At 41.8% G+C, this 20,654-nt stretch overlaps 3 protein-coding genes across 8 annotated transcripts in view; 1 reads left to right on the plus strand and 2 right to left on the minus strand.

Moving 5' to 3' along the window:
• Positions 1-258: 258 nt before the first annotated feature.
• arl13b (ADP-ribosylation factor-like 13b) lies at positions 259-7,524 on the minus strand. 2 transcript variants are annotated; one of them, XM_076094958.1, is made up of 10 exons: positions 7,145-7,524; positions 5,734-5,804; positions 5,359-5,608; positions 4,813-4,918; positions 4,370-4,572; positions 3,824-3,938; positions 3,561-3,708; positions 2,963-3,088; positions 2,301-2,369; positions 259-1,565 (listed from the first exon to the last, which is right to left on the minus strand). In XM_076094958.1, the coding sequence occupies exons 1-10, from the start codon at positions 7,201-7,203 to the stop codon at positions 1,552-1,554; spliced, it is 1,161 nt and encodes a 386-aa protein (XP_075951073.1). In that variant the 5' UTR covers positions 7,204-7,524; the 3' UTR covers positions 259-1,551. The 2 variants fall into 2 exon arrangements, with proteins under 2 accessions (XP_075951073.1, XP_075951072.1); XM_076094957.1 differs by having other exon boundaries at positions 259-1,682.
• Positions 7,525-8,020: 496 nt separating this feature from the next.
• LOC142952638 (gamma-glutamylaminecyclotransferase-like) lies at positions 8,021-9,758 on the plus strand. Its single transcript, XM_076094482.1, has 2 exons — positions 8,021-8,125; positions 9,015-9,758. The coding sequence occupies exons 1-2, from the start codon at positions 8,091-8,093 to the stop codon at positions 9,505-9,507; spliced, it is 528 nt and encodes a 175-aa protein (XP_075950597.1). The 5' UTR covers positions 8,021-8,090; the 3' UTR covers positions 9,508-9,758.
• Positions 9,759-15,766: 6,008 nt separating this feature from the next.
• The window catches only part of LOC142952991 (FERM, ARHGEF and pleckstrin domain-containing protein 1-like), a 44,634-nt gene continuing 39,746 nt past the window's right edge, over positions 15,767-20,654 (minus strand). For all 5 annotated transcript variants that reach the window (XM_076095046.1, XM_076095048.1, XM_076095047.1 and 2 more), the window contains exons 23-28: positions 20,542-20,624; positions 20,229-20,341; positions 17,994-18,154; positions 17,240-17,347; positions 16,996-17,147; positions 15,767-16,709 (exon numbers count right to left, since the gene is read on the minus strand). In XM_076095046.1, coding sequence (XP_075951161.1) covers positions 16,634-16,709; positions 16,996-17,147; positions 17,240-17,347; positions 17,994-18,154; positions 20,229-20,341; positions 20,542-20,624 — 693 coding nt within the window. In that variant the 3' untranslated portion in view covers positions 15,767-16,633. The remainder of the gene's footprint in view (positions 16,710-16,995; positions 17,148-17,239; positions 17,348-17,993; positions 18,155-20,228; positions 20,342-20,541; positions 20,625-20,654) is intronic.

The raw sequence follows: 20,654 nt of genomic DNA on the forward strand, positions 1-20,654 counted from the left end.
AATATCGTAATGTAAAAAAGTTTGAGGCCTGCTTATGGATTCACTTATGCAAAACACCTCCTACATACCAGCTTTGTATCCCCGACAGTGTTAGTGACAACTTTGATCTCAGTCCTCATGTTAGAAGTAACAAGTACAAGAAGTACTAATCAACACACAGACACGTGCTGAGCAGGTGCAGGGTGACAGACCAACTGCTGTTCATGTGACCAAAAATAAAGCACAACAGATGATGTAGAAGAAACACTCAGTCAAGAATTATACTTAAAACATCTTTAATTGTGCGGTTATAAAATGCAGACAGGGTATAAAAAACGTTTTTTTCAAACATCTAGCGCATTAACAAGAGAGCAAGTGCTGTACTATAGTTTTGAAAAACAATATTGGAGTTCTGAAGTGATATTTCAAGAAGTTACTCTCATGTGTTCTGACCCAATATCGGCAAGTTCCAGGTGTCGGTGTAATGATACCGTCTCCTCCCACCGCGTCCCGCTGCACAAACTTAACTGGGGCAATGTTGTGTTCCAAGTTGTTTTTCCTCCACATTGGTGGTTTGCGCTTTTTTGATATGTAATTTTAGCTTTTTCAAAAGTGAAAATGGGTGCAGAAGACACGGTGAGAAAAGCTGGAGGAGCAGCGGCAGCAGCGCTGGCTCACACCTCAGGGCCACCTGAGAGGCAGCAAGTCTGAGGCCGACTGCAGCCTCCAGAGAAACATCACTTTAAAAACAGACACAGTGTAAACAGCAGAATGCGTATAAAATCTGTAGCCCTGTAGACAAACATATTTTCACATGTTTAACAATAAATAAAAAGACAAGCTCCTTTATGAGGCTGCTGGCAAGAGACAGAAGATGTCCTCTTTTAGAGATTCAACAAATCCTTTCCATGGCTGTAGAAAATGTAGAGTATTTAAGTGAAATGTCAAGACATTCATTACTAAAAATGACCAAATGAACAACAAGGATGTAGTGTAACATGTATCCATGTACAGCGCAGCGTAGTGTAGCAAATTGCTCCCGCGTTTCACCTCGTTTCAGTGTTGTGAAAAGGGAAATGTTTGACTTTGAGAAGATTAAATGTAAAGCACTCATCTGTGAAAAGCCACTTAAGACCTCCAAGATATCTCAGACGCCTGTGTTTACACTACAAAACCCACGGTGCAAAAAGAAATGAATAAAATACGGTCATCTTTAATGGCGGCGTGTATACAAACTCATTATTCAGTAACAGATATATAAGGTTAAAGCGGACATATTTACATTCTTTGTCAATTAAAAGCATTTCAGTCGGTCCATTCCGTCTAACACTGATATTTAAAATACTAAATAAAGTTGCTTTTGTCGCGTGGAGACAGAACCTGACGTCAAATGAGTTCAGGCAGGTTCCACGCTTCACACTGAATCGTGTCAGTTTGTGAAAACCATTCAGCAGCGTCTGAGCAGGACTTCACTTCCCATGGTGCTCCTGTGTTTCCTGTCCGTCCTGCTCCGGCGCTCGTCCCCGGGCTCACCGCGTCAAGGAGTCCGCAGTGTCTCTGTGTTCGGTTTGTCTACACACCGCTCGCTTTGAGACAGAAAGCAAAAGAGGAGAGCCGTGATTGGAGGATTTAAAAAATGACGTCATGAGCGTCGCCGTTAGGCCGCGGCCTGTTCGCAAGAGGCGGGAGGGGCTTGAAAAGTTCTGTGGAGGGGGGACGGAAAAAAGGTTTGGCTACGTTAGTCAACTACATCCACCGAGTCCTGGAATAAAAACAGTCAATGAGAGCTCCATCTATAGCAAGGTCAGCACAGAGAGGATCAGCCATGGCCGAGTTAGAGGGGACACGTAGACTTTGGGGAGGGGGGAGGGGGGGTGAATACACAAAGGAGCCTTTGAGTTGATAAAGATGTCTGCCACCATGATGGATCCACACCCATTCAAACATGATGAGATGCAGGAGAAGAGAGAGACAGCGATGTGTGGGATACTAATCAACAGTCGACACACACATCTTAAGCCAGACAGAGATCAGTGTTTCCTCTGCAACGCCACATCTACCACAACACTGTGAAATAACCAAGGAAAACTAATGTAGTGTTACTGTTTACAGTAAATATTGTATTTAATTTAAAAGCTACGAAAGAACATGCTGTGCTAGAGCTGGAGATGCTGATTCAGTACCGTGACAGTTAGTCGATGAGTTCACCCGCACAAAGACCAGGTTAGTGAGAGAGTGACAGAAAGGAAGCAATGCATGAAATCAAACAGTGGTTAACGGTGGAAGGGGGAAGAGTGACCGGACTTCACGGGCATCTTTACCAGAATGTCTCGAGTCTCCAAGTGGTTCTAGTTTTGGCAGCCTCGAAACTTTGGGTGTGGCCCATCCCACTGAAAAAACAGAATGAATAAACAGTGATCAGGACACAGAATAATAGAAGTGATGCTCAGGCTTCCTCTTCACACCACAAGTACAATGTGCTTCGTCTGAATCCTAACACTACCATGAAATAAAGCTAGACAGCAACACTGGCTATTTGCTGGATAGAAAGCTGGCTTCATTTCATAAGAGAAGCATCAAAAGACACACCGTCCAAAGGCTAAATGTGTAATCGCAATTAGATCCTTTGTGTGAAATGGTTGAGCCCTTTAGTGCTCCGCTGATGTTTCCGACAGCAGTGAGGTTTACAGCCTGTAGCTGTATTCCTCCCGCAACATTTAAAGCTGATCTCCTCACCAGATAGTGCCAAGTGTGTTTATATCTGCTCGTGTAGAAATGTTTCGTTATTGAAGAATCGCAAGTTCTGCAAACTGAGATTAACACACTGCGTTTCCTGCAGCTGGTTCAGGAGTGGAACATTGTTAATGTGAAGCGGCGGCAGCAGCAGGACATATTCGTTCTGCTTAACACTGCTCTGTCACCAGACAGGAGCGGAGGAGTGAAAGGACACAGAGATTCAGTTCACTTCATAGGGCAGACTGACCGGGAGGAGGGGGAGGGGTGGTGCTCTCCGCCGGCCCGTCCTCCGTCCTCAACGGGTCCACCCGGTGCTTCCTCTTCAGCTGCAGCTTCCTCGTTGTCTTCTTCTTCTCTTGCTCGCCTGTTTTGGCTGAAAGTGCAGAGACATTTTTTTTTTTTTTTAAAGGCATGAAGAACCCAAATGTTCAAATGGATGTTTCACTTATGGAAGCGGCCTCTCAGAGTGCCTTTCTAGTCCTTCATGTTATCATCTTCTTAATGTGTGAGTATGTTCATCTATCAGACATTCAGCACTCCGAGCTTACTGAAGAAAAAGAGGAACGATATCAGACAGGTGCTTCATTTGACGAGACATCTTCACCCATCGTGGTTCAAAGCCGACCAATAAGCTACGAGGAGAGACTCTGCCGCCACATCTAGACTCAAGATAACTTCTTCGGTCCTTTTTACTCAACTTCTAAATGAATATCTTGGCAGAAAGCACATTCATAAAACTGTTGAACTAGTAGCCAAGTGATTGAAATCACGGGGTGTTCTCCAGCTATTCCCAGCATTTAGAAATGATTAGACATGAAAAAGGTTTGAGGCGGTTCCACGCTCACCCGAACCGGCGTTTTCCGGCGTTTGTCTTGGGTCGCCTGGCTCGTCCTCATCCTCCTCTTCCTCCCGATCAGCATCCGTCCTCTGGCTGTCGGTCCGGGCCTCCTGCGGCTCTCTTTGCCTCCTCCGCTCCTCCTCTTTATCGTCGTTCTGAAAAGGAACATGAAAGTGATCTTTTCCCCCCCAAGTTCTTTGGAAGAAACCAGAACTTCAGCTCCAACTAGAAGTCTTAAACAATCTAAATCTGTACACAGAGGTCACACACCTCAGAGACCACGTTGCTGATTGGTTGGAAGGGGCTGGGTATGTTCTCATCATCAGGCTCCTCCTCCTGGATCTGCCTGCCCTCGCGTTCCGCCTCTTCCCGCTCCTGCCGATCTCTGTGGACAGAACGAGAAGTTAACTTTTCCGCACAATGATGCACCCCTTACTTTGATCTGAGGTCAGATGTAATTACAGTTACGTCTACCATTCAGTGGGGTTTTCTCTTTTTCGAATATCTTATGTCTTCTTTTATTGTTACTTCAGAGCAAGAGGGCGTGATGAAATCATTTTTATGTATTGAGCAGATGGGGAGATTTCCACGAGTCTCTTGTTTCATTTGCCGTTCCAGTCTGACCATCTTCTCTCCTTTATCTTTCCCAGCGTGCATTTCTTCCCTTATCTGACTGACTTTCCTCTATTCCACTAAACACTTCATCTAGTATTCCTATTAGGACAGTGGGTACAAAGATGTGTTTAAACTTAATCTAATTTCTTAATTTGATGACACTGAATATTTTCCATTGTCCTCCATCACTTGTGTCCTCACCTCTCCTCTCGTATCTGCCGCACTCTCGCCGCCCTCTCCTTCTTGTCCTGGTCCTCCTCAGCGCGCTGCTCGGCGGTGTCCTTCTGCACGCGCTCAGTAATGGCCTCGTAGTCTTTGGCAATGTTGTTGAGGAGCCACTTCAGGCCCTTCTTGATGGACTTGTCGACCTTTTTGCCATAGCCTAGAACGGCAGAGCACGGCTCCTGGGGGGGGGCATACATTGAGAGATAAGACCTCACTAGCATCTCTCAGAAAAATACAAACTTGATGTTGATGCACGTGTTGTTTTGCAAGATACTTTGGATGAATACATGATTTCTAAAGCTAAAGAATGAACCGTTGTCATCCTGGCTCTTTGTCTCTTTATGGGAGAAACCACAGTGAAACCAAATGCCCTTGATGTCATTCAGCTGCCATTCCACGACAGGTGCACAAACACTTACGATCTGACAGAGACACTTGTTCTCGTTAACCAGCTTCTCTAACGACAGGTTCTCAATGATGTCTGCTTCAGCCAGCGCTCCCTCTTGGTCTTGTTTGTTGGCGAGCCTGGAAGCAGAGAGGGATAAAGAGATATTGGGGATTGATGTTGGGAAGAAAAAGATAAATACATACAAATGTTGTAAAACCCCGTGCCTGTGACTACACTAGTACAACAAACTCAATATTTGTAAAGAAGGATGAAGTAGCTGCAGGATATCAAACTCAATCTTTTGCATTGTTGCGTAGTTATCTGTGGCTGGAAGTCTTATAGAAATCTTATGAAAATATGACTCTGCCCTGATTGTTGATTGTTGATTACAATACCTGGAGAAATACTTTAAACTCTGCATGCCTGAGCCTGTGCTTTGTGTCCTGATTACGGATTTAAGCTGCAGTGCACAATTTCTGCAACAAATTGAACCATTGACTCAGGACTTTTAGGCCGGTCAACTTCTCTATTATCATAAAACCTTTTGTGTAATTTCTTTGGATGGTACAACACTCACACTAGCACAGGTTTCCCTGCGATACGCGGGTGCTGGAGGACCTCCGCCATGGTCTCCCGGGTCTCCTGGATCCTCTGGACATCGCTGGAGTCCACCACAAACACCACGCCGTGTGACTCGGAGTAGTAGTTCTTCCAGATGCCCCGGATTCTCTTCCCACCACCCAGGTCAAAGATGGTCACCTCGAACTTGCCCTGCTTCAGGTCAACTTTGGAAAAACCCACAGTAGGAGCCACATCCTGGGGATTATCTGCAAAGGCGTAACAAGATGGGGAACATGGTTTACAAACTTTTATATTATTTACAAAGAATTTTGAAAACAACAAAATTGTGCCAAACGCTAAATAAACATTAACATTAATAAACAGCCCTCACCTCCTTGGATTCCTCGAACTGTGGCTGTCTTCCCTGCATTGTCCAGTCCAACCATAACCAGAGTCACCTTCCTGTTGGGGGGGAATAAATGAATGCACATGAACACAGACTTGTGACCAGGTTAGACGTGTCTGATGTCCTGCGTTGTGTCTAAATGTGCAGCATCTGAAGCCACACTTGCTGGCATAAGATCCCAGGAATTATCGGAGGGCACATATAAGCCCATTAATCATCTGAATGACAATCAGAGATCTGCACAGTAGACCGAGTGAGTCAGCGACAGTCCCGTGGGCAGCTAACCCAAATAAAACAAGACAGAGATACAGCATATTTGCTCAGGGCAACATTAGTGCTACTGATGGTTATTCAAATAATATTTGGCAGATTGTGGAAGTGGCTAAATTACTTTTCTGTCATCTGTTTACCTCGAATCATTTCACTGCACGTATTGCATTGCAAAGCACAGGCACATTCACCCCAGCAGGTACGCATGCATGCATCCACTTTGTAAACACACACAGTGAAAGGCAGCAGCAAAGACCTGAGAGGAGATGAACCTAGAGCTAAACTGTACACATAAGCACAAGCCAGTCCTCGTCTCCTAGCTGAATACTTAACTTTGATACTTGCGCCGAAAAGACATCAGCCGCACTATCCATCTAACTGTCCTCTCAGCCAACTGGCCTTCATCCGGGCAGCCGCTTGTTGTAAACCTCCAACAGGCGAGACACCGTCTGCCCCGTGTCCACTAACCTTATAAACCTCTGCTCTGTCCTCGCTGCTACAAACCCCTCACAGCAACAGGCCGAGAGGAAGAGACCCGCTGGACAGACCCAGCTGTAGGATTAGGTGAGGATTTCTGACTAAGTCCAAAGGATCAGATGCCTCACAGGCACCACGTGGGTCAAGCACTCGCAATGACTTTTTTGTGGTCCGGCTGCTTCACACTCAGAATGTTTTGCATGCTTTGTATTCAGCCAAAGACATCCTGAGAGGGAAGTTTGCAGGAATGAGGCAAGTTCATAAGGAGGTACAGAGCAGAGCAACACTGTATCACTTCAAATCAAAGAGGAATAGTTGAAATAAAGTAGACTGATTCCTCTAAGAAGTGATGGTACCAGACAGCTAAAATAATGGAAAAGCATTACATCCCTTTTATTTCTTCAGTCAAAAATCCACTGAACTCAGATCAGTCTGATCCGACAGTGGTTGCAACTGTTTTAATACACCGTGTAAAAAATTGGATTATACAGAGCAACTTTGATCCAAAACATCAAATCAGTCGTATGATAGTGACTACAAACTGAACTGCAACTCATTCATGCAAACTACTGAACCAATCGGATTTAAGCTGTATGATTAGGACAGGAAAGAGAAAACATGTTGGCATCGTAGTAAAAAGCTAACTTACCTTGCGGGCTCTCGCCAGCGTTTCAGCCAGTTGCAGCAATTCGCCATCAGGCTAAACATCGCAGTCCGAGTCCAGATGACTGCGATCAAGTGGTCATCGCTCCAGAAGCGTCACACCGCTATCCAAGCTAAAGCTAACGTAGCTAGCGATAACGGTACATTATTAACTGGTCTGAGTTCAGTCTCAGCACATTAGAGTTAGTCTGTTACCATACGAATGAACGTGGCGCTCACTATTAAAATAAAACAAAGTTTCATGTACAACCGAATGCAGCTACAGTAAGTACTATACTCACGAAACACGAGCTAACGGTAATTATCGTTGGCTGAGCTTGGAAGCTGTCTGCTTTGTTTACGCCGTATTTTTCTGCTGCTAGGCTGCGGACGTGCTTACGTCATCCTCCGTAATCGACAAAATCAGTGTCGACGGAAGCCGTGAGGGTTTGTTGAAAGAGCGCCCCCTGTGGACAAGTGGTGAACCCACGGTTGTAGGAATAACAGTAGTCAATTTTTTATTAAATGGCAATTATTGAAATTTTAAGAATGTATGATCTTTATTATCTATCTGTCTATTATCTGTATATAACAGATAATATAAGTTGTGTAGTCCTCAACAGATAAAATGCCCCAAGATCCATTTTCTACAAAAAGATGACATAAAGAGAAATGACTGAAATGAATGAGAGACAAAAAGAGCACATAGTTAAGAGTAAGAAATATAGATAAAACAAAACACCCTATGATAATAATACCAGTAAAGCAACAACATCAGTTATTATATTATATAAATACTCATGAGTAATGTACTTTGTTGTATTTACAGTTTTTCCCTCGTGACTTTAGCGCCATCTGCTGTTTTCCACAAGCTTATCTGAGTTTTATGCGCATGCGCTGTTAACTCGGCTCTGCTTGAGCCGGTGGCAGCACTTTCTAGTCTTTTAGTTCTAATGAATCTACGAGCCATCATCTTCATCACATTCTGGTGAGACTCTGCTCCTTTAGTCTTAGTTATACATTATAATTGATTTTTGCCGTTTTGCGTTGTACAGCAGCTCACGTGCGCGTTTTAAACGTGTCATTTCCTGGTGTTAGACGTCTGTTGTCATACGGAACAATTGACACTTTTATATACTGCAACATGTTGCAGTATATAAAAGTATATAAAATATTGCAGGCTTAACTTGACTATTTGCTGCTTTATTCTTTTTGCTCCGCTCAATATATTTGACAGCTGTTGTTACTTTGCAGATTCATATTACAAAACATAATTCACAAAATAATTATGACGTAACATTCATATAAGTGAAGCAATTATTATAATCAAGCAGGTAGCTCTCCACCTTTACCAGCTGCAGCATTAAGTGAACATTACACTTAAATGCATCAATAATTATAATCCAGTTATATGATATTATTCTTAAATGGGCCATTCTGCATAACATGTACTTTATTTTGTAGAGTTGTTTCTTTTATTTTGGTAATATGTGAGTACTGGTGTTTACTGTGTCTAGGAATGACCTTTCACAGCTTTAATGATCTTAAGACTCCAGTGTGTTGCACACATTATCTCTGACAGTGAATTAATTATTGAGCCGGTGTACTTTGCAATAACAAAGTCCAAAGAGGTTCAATAAAAGCAGGCCGCAGAGACATGTTTGCATCTCAAACACCTTCCGATCAGAGCCAAGGGGAGATATTTACATCTCATTTTCCGAGTGGTGCCTCAGGTTTGAGAAAACTGTGGAAGGTATTTATTTATTCAGCATTTAGGCTGACGTTTAGACTAAAAACCACAGGGTGATTTATCAAAATAAGATTTTTAAAAAACATGGTGGCAGGTTGCTGAACGATAACCTTGTTGTATTTTACAGGTGCCTGCCCTCCTGCATCCACATGGCTCGCGTCTTCGTCTACGGCACCCTGAAGAAGGGGCAGCCCAACTACCACCGTATGTTCGAGAGCGCCAATGGGAAGGCGGAGTTCCTCGCCTCGGCCTGCACCATCGAGAAATACCCGCTGGTGATCGCCGGCCACTACAACATCCCCTTCCTCCTCAACGTCCCCGGCCAGGGCCACCGAGTCCAGGGAGAGATCTATAAAGTGGACGACAAGATGCTCGAATTCCTGGATGACTTCGAGGAGGTTCCAACCCTGTACCAGCGGGCTCGGGTCAGACTGGAGGTGAAGGAGTGGGTGGGCGAGACCGAGGGGGAGGAGAGGCCTGCGGCAGGCAGCTTCACCGAGGCGTTTCTGTACAACACGACTACCTACCAGCCAGACTGGCCCACGCTGCGCCGCTACGAGAGCTACGACTCGCGTGGGGATCATGGGCTGCAGTACGTGGCCAGACAAGAACGGGACTGAGACGAGAGGACCCAGAGAAGAACATGTTACATTCACACTCACATATGTTGACTGATAGATCAGCATTTTTATTAATAGTAATAATAAAAGTTAGTCCTACGTCAATATGCAACTTTTTAATTGATTTGTCTTCATTGTAAATTGTTTAAAAAGTTTAAACTCATGTTTGTTTTACCCTCCAGTTGCAGATATTTGCAACGCTCAGCGGGCTAAAAGCCACTTTGATAATAAAATTCATGCCACACCTAAAACAGGTCTCTGTTAACCGTTCTTTTTAACAACTCTTACCGTATCATCTAGCACAGTGATTCTTAACCATGGGGCCGCGAACGCCACCTAGAGGGCCGCAAAAAACGTTCAGTTTTGCACCTGTGGGCCGCGGGACCGCATAGGTTATCAATTGAAGACACCAAAGATATTACTGTTCTCCATGAGACGCTCATTACAATATAGCTTCCCACCACCTGATGGCGGTAATGCGTCAGTCAGTTGTTTAACAAGCTACAATAAGCAGAAGAAGACACTCAGCTAGCCGCTAGCACAGGCATGGGCAAACTACGGCCGTTGGGCTTTTTAATCCGGCCCGTCAAATATTGATACAAAATTGTCCAAACTATAATAAAAACTAGAGCTGGGCAGTATACCGGTTTTCATTTCCCGTATGATATGAATTCGTCACACAACATTATACCGGTGCATAGCCAAAACAATTGCTGTCTGCTTCCAACAGGCAGCTAAATGTATTCTTTGCTGCTAATGCACAGCAGTCAGCGCTAGTTGTCTTATATGTATTGAGAGGGAACCCTAGTCATGGTCATAACTTTATAACACAACAATTAACAACCCACAACTAATGCTCTTTAACAGAGAAAAACACAACAGCACACAACAGTCTGTGACACATAAATAATTTGTAACACTGATAATTGTACATTTATAAAATGTCACCGCCGAACTGCATGTTGGGTACAGCTCGCGAGCGAGCCTGCTTGCTAGCACAACAGTCTGCTAACAGCTGGGAGAGGCTCCATGGCTCCAGTAACGTTACATTAAAGAACAGAACGATGCAGGATGAACAAAGACAGACCGGAACAGTGTTACATCAGTGTTACATCATTTAATGAATCATGAACATTATATGATTTAACCACTAGAGGGCAGCAGTGTTAAATCAATTAATGAATCATAAACATTACACGATTTAACCACTAGAGGGCAGCAGTGTTAAATCATTTAATGTGTAATAAACATTACACGATTTAACCACTAGAGGGCAGCAGTGTTAAATCATTTAATGAATCATAAACATTACACGATTTAACCACTAGAGGGCAGCAGTGTTAAATCATTTAATGAATCATAAACATTACAGGATTTAACCACTAGAGGGCAGCAGTGTTAAATCATTTAATGAATCATAAACATTACACGATTTAACCACCAGAGGGCAGCAGTGTTAAATCATTTAATGAGTAATGAACATTACACGATTTAACCACTAGAGGGCAGCAGTGTTAAATCATTTAATGAATCACAAACATTACACGATTTAACCACTAGAGGGCAGCAGTGTTAAATCATTTAATGAATCATGAACATTATATGATTTAACCACTAGAGGGCAGCAGTGTTAAATCATTTAATGAATCATAAACATTACACGATTTAACCACTAGAGGGCTGCAGTGTTAAATCATTTAATGAATCATAAACATTACACGATTTAACCACTAGAGGGCAGCAGTGTTAAATCATTTAATGAATCATAAACATTACACGATTTAACCACTAGAGGGCAGCAGTGTTAAATCATTTAATGAATCATAAACATTACACGATTTAACCACTAGACGGCAGCAGTGTTAAATCATTTAATGAGCAATGAACATTACACGATTTAACCACTAGAGGGCAGCAGTGTTAAATCATTTAATGAATCATAAACATTACACGATTTAACCACTAGAGGGCAGCAGTGTTAAATCATTTAATGAATCATAAACATTACAGGATTTAACCACTAGAGGGCAGCAGTGTTAAATCATTTAATGAATCATAAACATTACACGATTTAACCACCAGAGGGCAGCAGTGTTAAATCATTTAATGAGTAATGAACATTACACGATTTAACCACTAGAGGGCAGCAGTGTTAAATCATTTAATGAATCACAAACATTACACGATTTAACCACTAGAGGGCAGCAGTGTTAAATCATTTAATGAATCATGAACATTATATGATTTAACCACTAGAGGGCAGCAGTGTTAAATCATTTAATGAATCATAAACATTACACGATTTAACCACTAGAGGGCTGCAGTGTTAAATCATTTAATGAATCATAAACATTACACGATTTAACCACTAGAGGGCAGCAGTGTTAAATCATTTAATGAATCATAAACATTACACGATTTAACCACTAGAGGGCAGCAGTGTTAAATCATTTAATGAATCATAAACATTACACGATTTAACCACTAGAGGGCAGCAGTGTTAAATCATTTAATGAGCAATGAACATTACACGATTTAACCACTAGAGGGCAGCAGTGTTAAATCATTTAATGAATCATAAACATTACACGATTTAACCACTAGAGGGCAGCAGTGTTAAATCATTTAATGAATCATAAACATTACACGATTTAACCACTAGAGGGCAGCAGTGTTAAATCATTTAATAAATCATGAACATTACACGATTTAACCACTAGAGGGCAGCAGTGTTAAATCATTTAATTAATCATAAACATTACATGATTTAACCACTAGAGGGCAGCAGTGTTAAATCATTAAATGAATCATAAACATTACACGATTTAACCACTAGAGGGCTGCAGTGTTAAATCATTTAATGAGTAATGAACATTACACGATTTAACCACTAGAGGGCAGCAGTGTTAAATCATTTAATGAATCATAAACATTACACGATTTAACCACTAGAGGGCAGCAGTGTTAAATCATTTAATGAATCATAAACATTACAGGATTTAACCACTAGAGGGCAGCAGTGTTAAATCATTTAATGAATCATAAACATTACACGATTTAACCACCAGAGGGCAGCAGTGTTAAATCATTTAATGAGTAATGAACATTACACGATTTAACCACTAGAGGGCAGCAGTGTTAAATCATTTAATGAATCACAAACATTACACGATTTAACCACTAGAGGGCAGCAGTGTTAAATCATTTAATGAATCATGAACATTATATGATTTAACCACTAGAGGGCAGCAGTGTTAAATCATTTAATGAATCATAAACATTACACGATTTAACCACTAGAGGGCTGCAGTGTTAAATCATTTAATGAATCATAAACATTACACGATTTAACCACTAGAGGGCAGCAGTGTTAAATCATTTAATGAGCAATGAACATTACACGATTTAACCACTAGAGGGCAGCAGTGTTAAATCATTTAATGAATCATAAACATTACACGATTTAACCACTAGAGGGCAGCAGTGTTAAATCATTTAATAAATCATAAACATTACATGATTTAACCACTAGAGGGCAGCAGTGTTAAATCATTTAATAAATCATGAACATTACACGATTTAACGACTAGAGGGCAGCAGTGTTAAATCATTTAATGAATCATAAACATTACACGATTTAACCACTAGAGGGCAGCAGTGTTAAATCATTTAATAAATCATAAACATTACATGATTTAACCACTAGAGGGCAGCAGTGTTAAATCATTTAATGAATCATAAACATTACACGATTTAACCACTAGAGGGCTGCAGTGTTAAATCATTTAATGAGTAATGAACATTACACGATTTAACCACTAGAGGGCAGCAGTGTTAAATCATTTAATGAATCATAAACATTACACGATTTAACCACTAGAGGGCAGCAGTGTTAAATCATTTAATGAGTAATGAACATTACACGATTTAACCACTAGAGGGCAGCAGTGTTAAATCATTTAATGAATCATGAACATTATATGATTTAACCACTAGAGGGCAGCAGTGTTAAATCATTTAATGAGTAATAAACATTACACGATTTAACCACTAGAGGGCAGCAGTGTTACATCATTTAATGAATCATAAACATTACATGATTTAACCACTAGAGGGCTGCAGTGTTAAATCATTTAATGAATCATGAACATTACATGATTTAACCACTAGAGGGCAGCAGTGTTACATAATTTAATGAATCATAAACATTACACGATTTAACCACTACACTGTAGTGGTAGAAAAAATGAAGACGACAGTGGTGTCATACCCCCCCCAAAAGTCTAAATGTGTGCGCAAGTACAATCCTGACTTTCTTAACACTTTCAGTGTGTGGAATGTGGGCTAATACTATCAAAGGAAGCACTGAAGCCTTCAAAAATAAAGCTACACCTAGCGACGAAACATCCAACGCTCGTGGGAAAGCCTGTTGGGCTTCTTGTTGTGTATGCAGGTTTACATACACATGATAAATAAATGTCTTTGTGATCATCACATTGTATCATCTCATTTATTTGACAAGGGTTTTGCCTGTTCAACTCCACGAGGACGCCGGCGTCCTCGATCCCCTCCCCTTCCGTTCCGTTCCTACGGCTTGATTGCGCAAACTACGTCACAAAACATGGCCGTGTTTGGTATCCCAGCATGCCCAAAACCCTCATCTTTGCAAAGAAATCATCGATTTTCTTTCATTTCTTATGGATTTTTCACAAAAGGAGCCCAAACACACACTGTCCAAAGTCGCCATAACCGCTGCAAGTCGGATCTTGCAGCATTTCGACGGAAAGACACATTACAGACCCAACAATGTGCTAGCGGATGTTACCATGGAGCTAGTAGCTTCAGAAAACGCTAGTACTTAAAGTACAAACCTTATCTTCCTCTTCTATTAGCCGTCAACCAACGTATAACCTTGTGTAACTGAGCTACTCCCATACTCGATCGTGTGCAGCCGTTACGAACAATAAGTCCGCTACTTACATACCATGTCTTCGACCATATATACAGGTTCTGGTCATATAATTAGAATATCATCAAAAAGTTGATTTATTTCACTAATTCCATTCAATGGTCGTCTTTTGGACAATTGTCAAGTCAGCAGTCTTCCCCATGATTGTGTAGCCTACAGAACGAGACTGAGAGACCATTTAAAGGCCTTTGCAGGTGTTTTGAGTTAATTAGCTGATTAGAGTGTGGCACCGAGTGTCTTCAATATTGAACCTTTCCACAATATTCTAATTTTCTGAGATACTGAATTTGGGATTTTCCTTAGTTGTCAGTTATAATCATCAAAATTAAAAGAAATAAACATTTGAAATATATCAGTCTGTGTGTAATGAATGAATATAATAGACAAGTTTCACTTTTTGAATGGAATTAGTGAAATAAATCAACTTTTTGATGATATTCTAATTATATGACCAGCACCTGTATATAGTTTTTGCAATTTGCAAAGGCTAAAACTAAAAGGAAAATAATATATCAAAATATAAAGGGAGAAACACCTTTAGTGTGTCAGAATATCATTTGGTTACCATGTGTCCATTTGGGTCTCCAAATATCCTTTTAGAGCTCCGCCTGGATCTCTTCATGGAAGAAACACTGTAGAATCGTCATACTTTGTCCAATCTTCTTCAAATTTGAGGCAGTTGTTCACTGATAGTGTAGTTACAGCCCTATACTGTCATTTACCTGTACAGATACAGCCACAGGCAGTTATTTATACTGAAAGATACTTTTTTAATTTTATGCGGACAAAAATCTTCAATTTTTACTGACTCCAAAGGCCCACTGCTCTGTTTCTGTATGACCTACAGGTTTTCTGACACTTTTGATGCAGATGGTCACAGTGGTTCAGAAGCTACAGCCATTTTAATTTGGGTATGTCATTTTAGGCAGTTTTGCTCCAAAATAGGGGTGGAGTTGAACAGGTAACAATATAGTTATTGAATACAAATCAAACCAAGAGTGAGATCAATTAGTTAAACTAATAGTGTAAATATTTGAATGGGCCCCGGGACACTTTGTACTTGAAAAGTTGGGCCCCGAGGTCAAAAAGGTTAAGAACCCCTGATCTAGCATTCATTTGGCGTTCATCACTGTTCCCGTGATGATTGAGCATCACTGAAGAACTGCAGCAGTTTCACCTCCACTGCTTTTCTTCTGTATTTCAGATTTCTCCTGAAACGTTGCTCGTGGTTTTCCTGTGTGTCGTCGTTCCCATCTGCGGTTCTGTCCCTTCTGAAAACTAGGGACCAAATTTCATATGAACGCAATCTTTTCTCATCTTTATTTAGAATAGTAAAAGAGTACAGAAGAGATGGTATTTGGCAAACGGACCAGTGAAATCTCTGTTTGCGTTGGAAGCGGTTTTGAAGCTATTTGTCCTTTTAAACAAAGCAAAACCGACTGGAAACATGAAAAAAGCATTTCACAGTGTATCAAAGTACTGTACAAAAAGTCACCTTACAAAAAGAAAAAAAGATGGATGTTTCCTAATTGTGACCAAACTGGCATCACATTGAATTAATCTAATGATATTTAGAGATCGCCACGAGTGCGTTCACATGCACAGTTTAAAATCCGGGTTTAGGTCTTATTCAAGCATTTTTTTATACATGTTTTACTCTCATCACAAATGTGTCGTCACACAGGAATATTTACCAGGCAGACATATAAAATGCAAAAAGAAAACTGTGCACAAACCCATGCTTCAGTGTCCCAATTACTTCTGGAGAGTCCCATGAAACTCATTCAGGTTTATCATGAAGATAAAAGCCTCCTTTTTGTAAACATGATACGTGTTTGGGGATGAATATTTAATCTGTTTGTGAACAACACTTAACGGCACCAACACAAAAATGAAAGGAAAAGCAGAAGGACTGTGTGCTGCCAGTTTGGAGAAACAAATACATTTTGAATGACATCGTGGGCGACTGCCATCACAGAGACTAGTGGTGCAGAAAGTGTAATAAGAGGGACGGTGTGGGAGGATGTGTGTGGGAGTGAATCAGCTCTTCAGGGGTAGTCAAAGTGATTCTGTGTCTATAATGAGAGTCTTTTCTGGTGTTTGTGCGCTCTGAAGTCCAGGTCTCGACCCAGGCGAGTGTCTCTCTGTGCAGGTTCATCAGTAAAGGTCTTTCCTGGTGCTCGGCAGGGACCGGCTGGCAGAGCAGGTGGCACTGCGGATCACCTCCATCCACCTGGAGACGAGACACAGTATATATTTATTACTGAAGTGCATACAACAGGATATGGATATTTGAGTGCTAAAATACAGGTACAAATATTTCTGTATTATTTCAACAGGTGGGTAACCAAAGTTTAGGTACAATGCTGTGCCATTAAGATGCGAAAAACAAGCTTTTGTCCTATGTTACAAACATAAACCTTCTTTTCCTGACATAGCTAAATCAAAATGGAAAAAAAGAAAATTCTGTGTTCTGTTGATTTGAAACGGTGACTGTGAATGTATAATATAATAGCAACCTTTCAAAGGTGTACTCGCTCTCTGATCTGAAGTAGTAGACGTGGGATTTGAAGTGGAGTTTGAAGACGTAGTCTTTGTGGATGTTCTCGGACTCGGACGGGACGGTGACGGAGTAGCCCAGCAGAGGAAGGCTGGCCAGAGGGTAGTCATCCTGTGAAGAGACGAGCCAGAAGTCATCTTTATGCATCAACATGTTACGACCTGACCACTTTTTTATTTTCACTGTATCTATATACATCTAACCTGGTGTGACTTGTAGAAGAAGAGGCTGAAGTTGGTGAAGACCACCCAGAGTTTCTGCCAACCGTTACTGTTCTTAAACTTCCGCAGCAGGTTCCCTGACAGCTGGTTCTGGAAAAGAAAGTGAGTCAACAAAAGACACGCAAGGCCAAATAAAGTGACACCAATTCCATAATAGTGTTAGAAACGGGGAGGGGGGGGGGAGAAGACAGGAAGGAAAATCTGTTTGATTCTGTTTGTCCAGTAAAATGTAGTTCTCTCCATTAATCACAAGTGTCATCGCGTCTTGCAGTGAAATATCTGGCGAATCATTAAATTCTCGGCAGCCGTGGCGTTTGCAGTACCTCTCTACTCCAGCAGGAGTCACTTAACGACAGGCTGTGTGCCGGCAAACCACAGAGAGAGAGAGAGACACGGGGCCCCTGAAGGCTGCTGAGGGGCCTCGGCAACTCACCGGCCGGACTACTACTGCTTTCTAGTAATGTCAGCGTGGGCGGACAGGTGGAAATGGACAAATGGAAGATGGAGATAGGAGAGAGGCAAGGTGGAAGAGATAAAGGTGGAGGTGTAGAAGAGAAAAAAGGACAGAAATAAAGACATGAGAGGAAAAGTAAGACAAGAGGAGGAGAAGAGGACCAGGACAGACAACACAGTGGACAAAAACACAAGACTGGACTCCATAGCGACAAGACTCGAGAGGAAAACCAGGTGTGTGATGTGTGGAGAGAAGACGATTAAAGAGACGCGGGGCCGGTACCTCCACGGCGACACTAAAGTCCACCATGGACACGCTGGTGTTGCGATGCCAGCAGACGTGCACGGTGGTGTTGCTGCGGTGACCCTGGCGCTCCAGAGACGAGCGCGAGCCGCAGAGCTCCTCCTCCGACTCCAGCTCGGCTCCCCCGTCCTCCGACAGCTCTGGGGAACGATGGAGAGGAGAAATGTGCCGGTGAGAAGAAAGAAACTCTGATGTCACTGGGTAGAATCTATGACACGTAAACTGTCCACCATTTAAAAAGCCGATGTGTACACAAGTCAGACATGTCCTCATGCTGACAATAAAAAGGCTAAAGAGATAAAAGATAAAAGATTATTGACATGATGATAAAACGCTTCATGGGTTCGTATTTACATGATTCAAATATTATGAAATCTATATTTTTTAATTACTGACTAATAAATTCTGTTTTTGGTATCAAATTCCTTTCATCTTCACATATTTTGCCACAGAACTTAACACCAAAGTGCTGACTACATGAATCCCAAAGAAACCAGCTCTGCCACATCCTGAGGTCTGTTCAGTTACTGGCTAGTGTTCCGGATCTTAACTGGTTGCAGCCGCTGCTGGAAATTGCCACTGGACACTTGATCCAGAAATACTTCGCTCTGTTTGGCTTCTTTTTTTTTTTTGGGCTGCTGAGACTTGGATGTAACTTTGTAACAACAGTCTGGCTTTAATTATAAGACTGAAGCCAGATTCAGTTCACAGCAGTCTAAAAATGTGTGTAAAAACTACAATATCATAAGGTGAATTAAGTATCATTACCGTATTTTCCGCACTATAAGGCGCACTTAAAAGCCTTTAATTTTCTCAAAAAACGACAGTGCGCCTTGTAATCCGGAGCGCCTTATATATGGATCAATTGGTTAATTGGTTGATCCATACTGGTTGTACACGGCGCTGTCAAAATGTTTCAGTACGACTGGTAAACTACAAAGCCGCACCGCGGTAAACACCGGTACTGTGCTTACTCCTAGTCCAACACCACTTGTGTGTATAAAGACCCCAAAATGGCACCTTTCAAGAGACACGCTTACGACGCTATTCTATTCTATGCGCCTTATAATCCGGTGCGCCCTATATATAAAAACAGTTCTAAAATAGGCCATTCATTGAAGGTGCGCCTTATAATCCGGTGCGCTTTATAGTGCGGAAAATACGGTACATCGTAGTACCACATTAATGGTTGGAAAATGGCTGCAGGCTTCTGAGCCAAAACAGTGATCAAAGCTACTTCAATACAGTCTGGACAAAATAAAAGAGGAAAGAGGCTTTTGTTGTTACTTGTAAGCCAATACTCTTCAACAGTTTGAGTTAAAAATGTACATAGCAGGGGATTTAGCTGAGGGACAATGGAGACGTCAAAGCGAAAGGTCACCAGCTCGAGGCCTCATTCAACACCGTGACAGGCGTTTATGATACAGAATGAGAAAAGAGAAGAAGAGAAACGGAGGCAACAGCTGGTGCCTGGGCCTACATATATCAGGTGACATTAAAAAATATGAGAGACCACCTGGAGCAATTCAGAGGGATTATTCATGAGGTGCTGAGAGGCAGGGAAAGAGGTGTGTATGTGGACTATAGACAAAGAGATGATCCATTCCCCTTAAAGAAAGACCTTGTTATTATTATTATTATTATTATATCAGGTCCCAGCTGTCATATTCACTTCAGCCATCAAGGGTGACAAATCCCACGTGGAAACATTTCCAGAAATAACTCTCTGGTGGGGCTTTTTGTGGCTGCACTCTCTGGTTCCCACAGGGTCTCATACCGTCCTGCAACACTGATGATTAACTGATGATTGGACAGGAAGTGGTTATTTGGGACATCTATTCTAGAGAGGTGCTGGTTCACAGACAGCTTTTAGTCAACTTGTAAAGAAACCACAGTTACCATTTATACCAACTAGTACAGGTGTTACAAATCATCAACTTGAACCCCTTACACATGGCCTCACTATCAAGATAAACAATCTTACATTCAATTGGATCGAACAAGACTCGGTGGCCACTTTATTAGGTACACCTGTTGAAGTTAATGCAACTAAACACAACAGCTCAGCCATGAAGTCTACTTGTACGATGACCATAATGTGCAGATGTACCTAATCAAGTGGACATTGAGTGTTTATCAATAAAAGAATATAAAAATTGACGGTGAGTCTCACACACACATCTCACATTGATTGTACACATATACTAAACTCACTGTTGTCAGAGAGGCTGGTGGACAGCAGGTCAGTGCTCGGGCTGCTGCTCTGCTCCGCCAGGTCGATGGCCATCCTGATGTCCTCCACCCACCGCTCCATCTCTGATGCACAGCTGGACGCAGACAGAGAAGAAGACAGAAGGAGACCGGATGTAAAAGTGGGTCTTTATGTATCTGCATGTTGTGGAAATATGAACTTACTAACCCTTAACTTCTTTCATTCACAGCAGATGCTTGTCATATTCATAGTATTCACTGTCATGTAAAAGGAATATATATATATATATATATTACTGTGTGTGTTTATGTATACCTGGCTGCCACCACCACAGACTGGCGCTGTCCAAACAAGGTGAAGGAATGAGGGACCCCCCACTCCTCCTCGCTTTCTCTGATCTGCAAAAACACACACTCCTTAGTGGTAGA

This window comes from Anarhichas minor, unplaced genomic scaffold, assembly GCF_050575085.1.
Source record: "Anarhichas minor isolate MPS153535 unplaced genomic scaffold, ASM5057508v1 ptg000018l, whole genome shotgun sequence".
NCBI classification, from domain to species: Eukaryota; Metazoa; Chordata; class Actinopteri; order Perciformes; family Anarhichadidae; genus Anarhichas; species Anarhichas minor.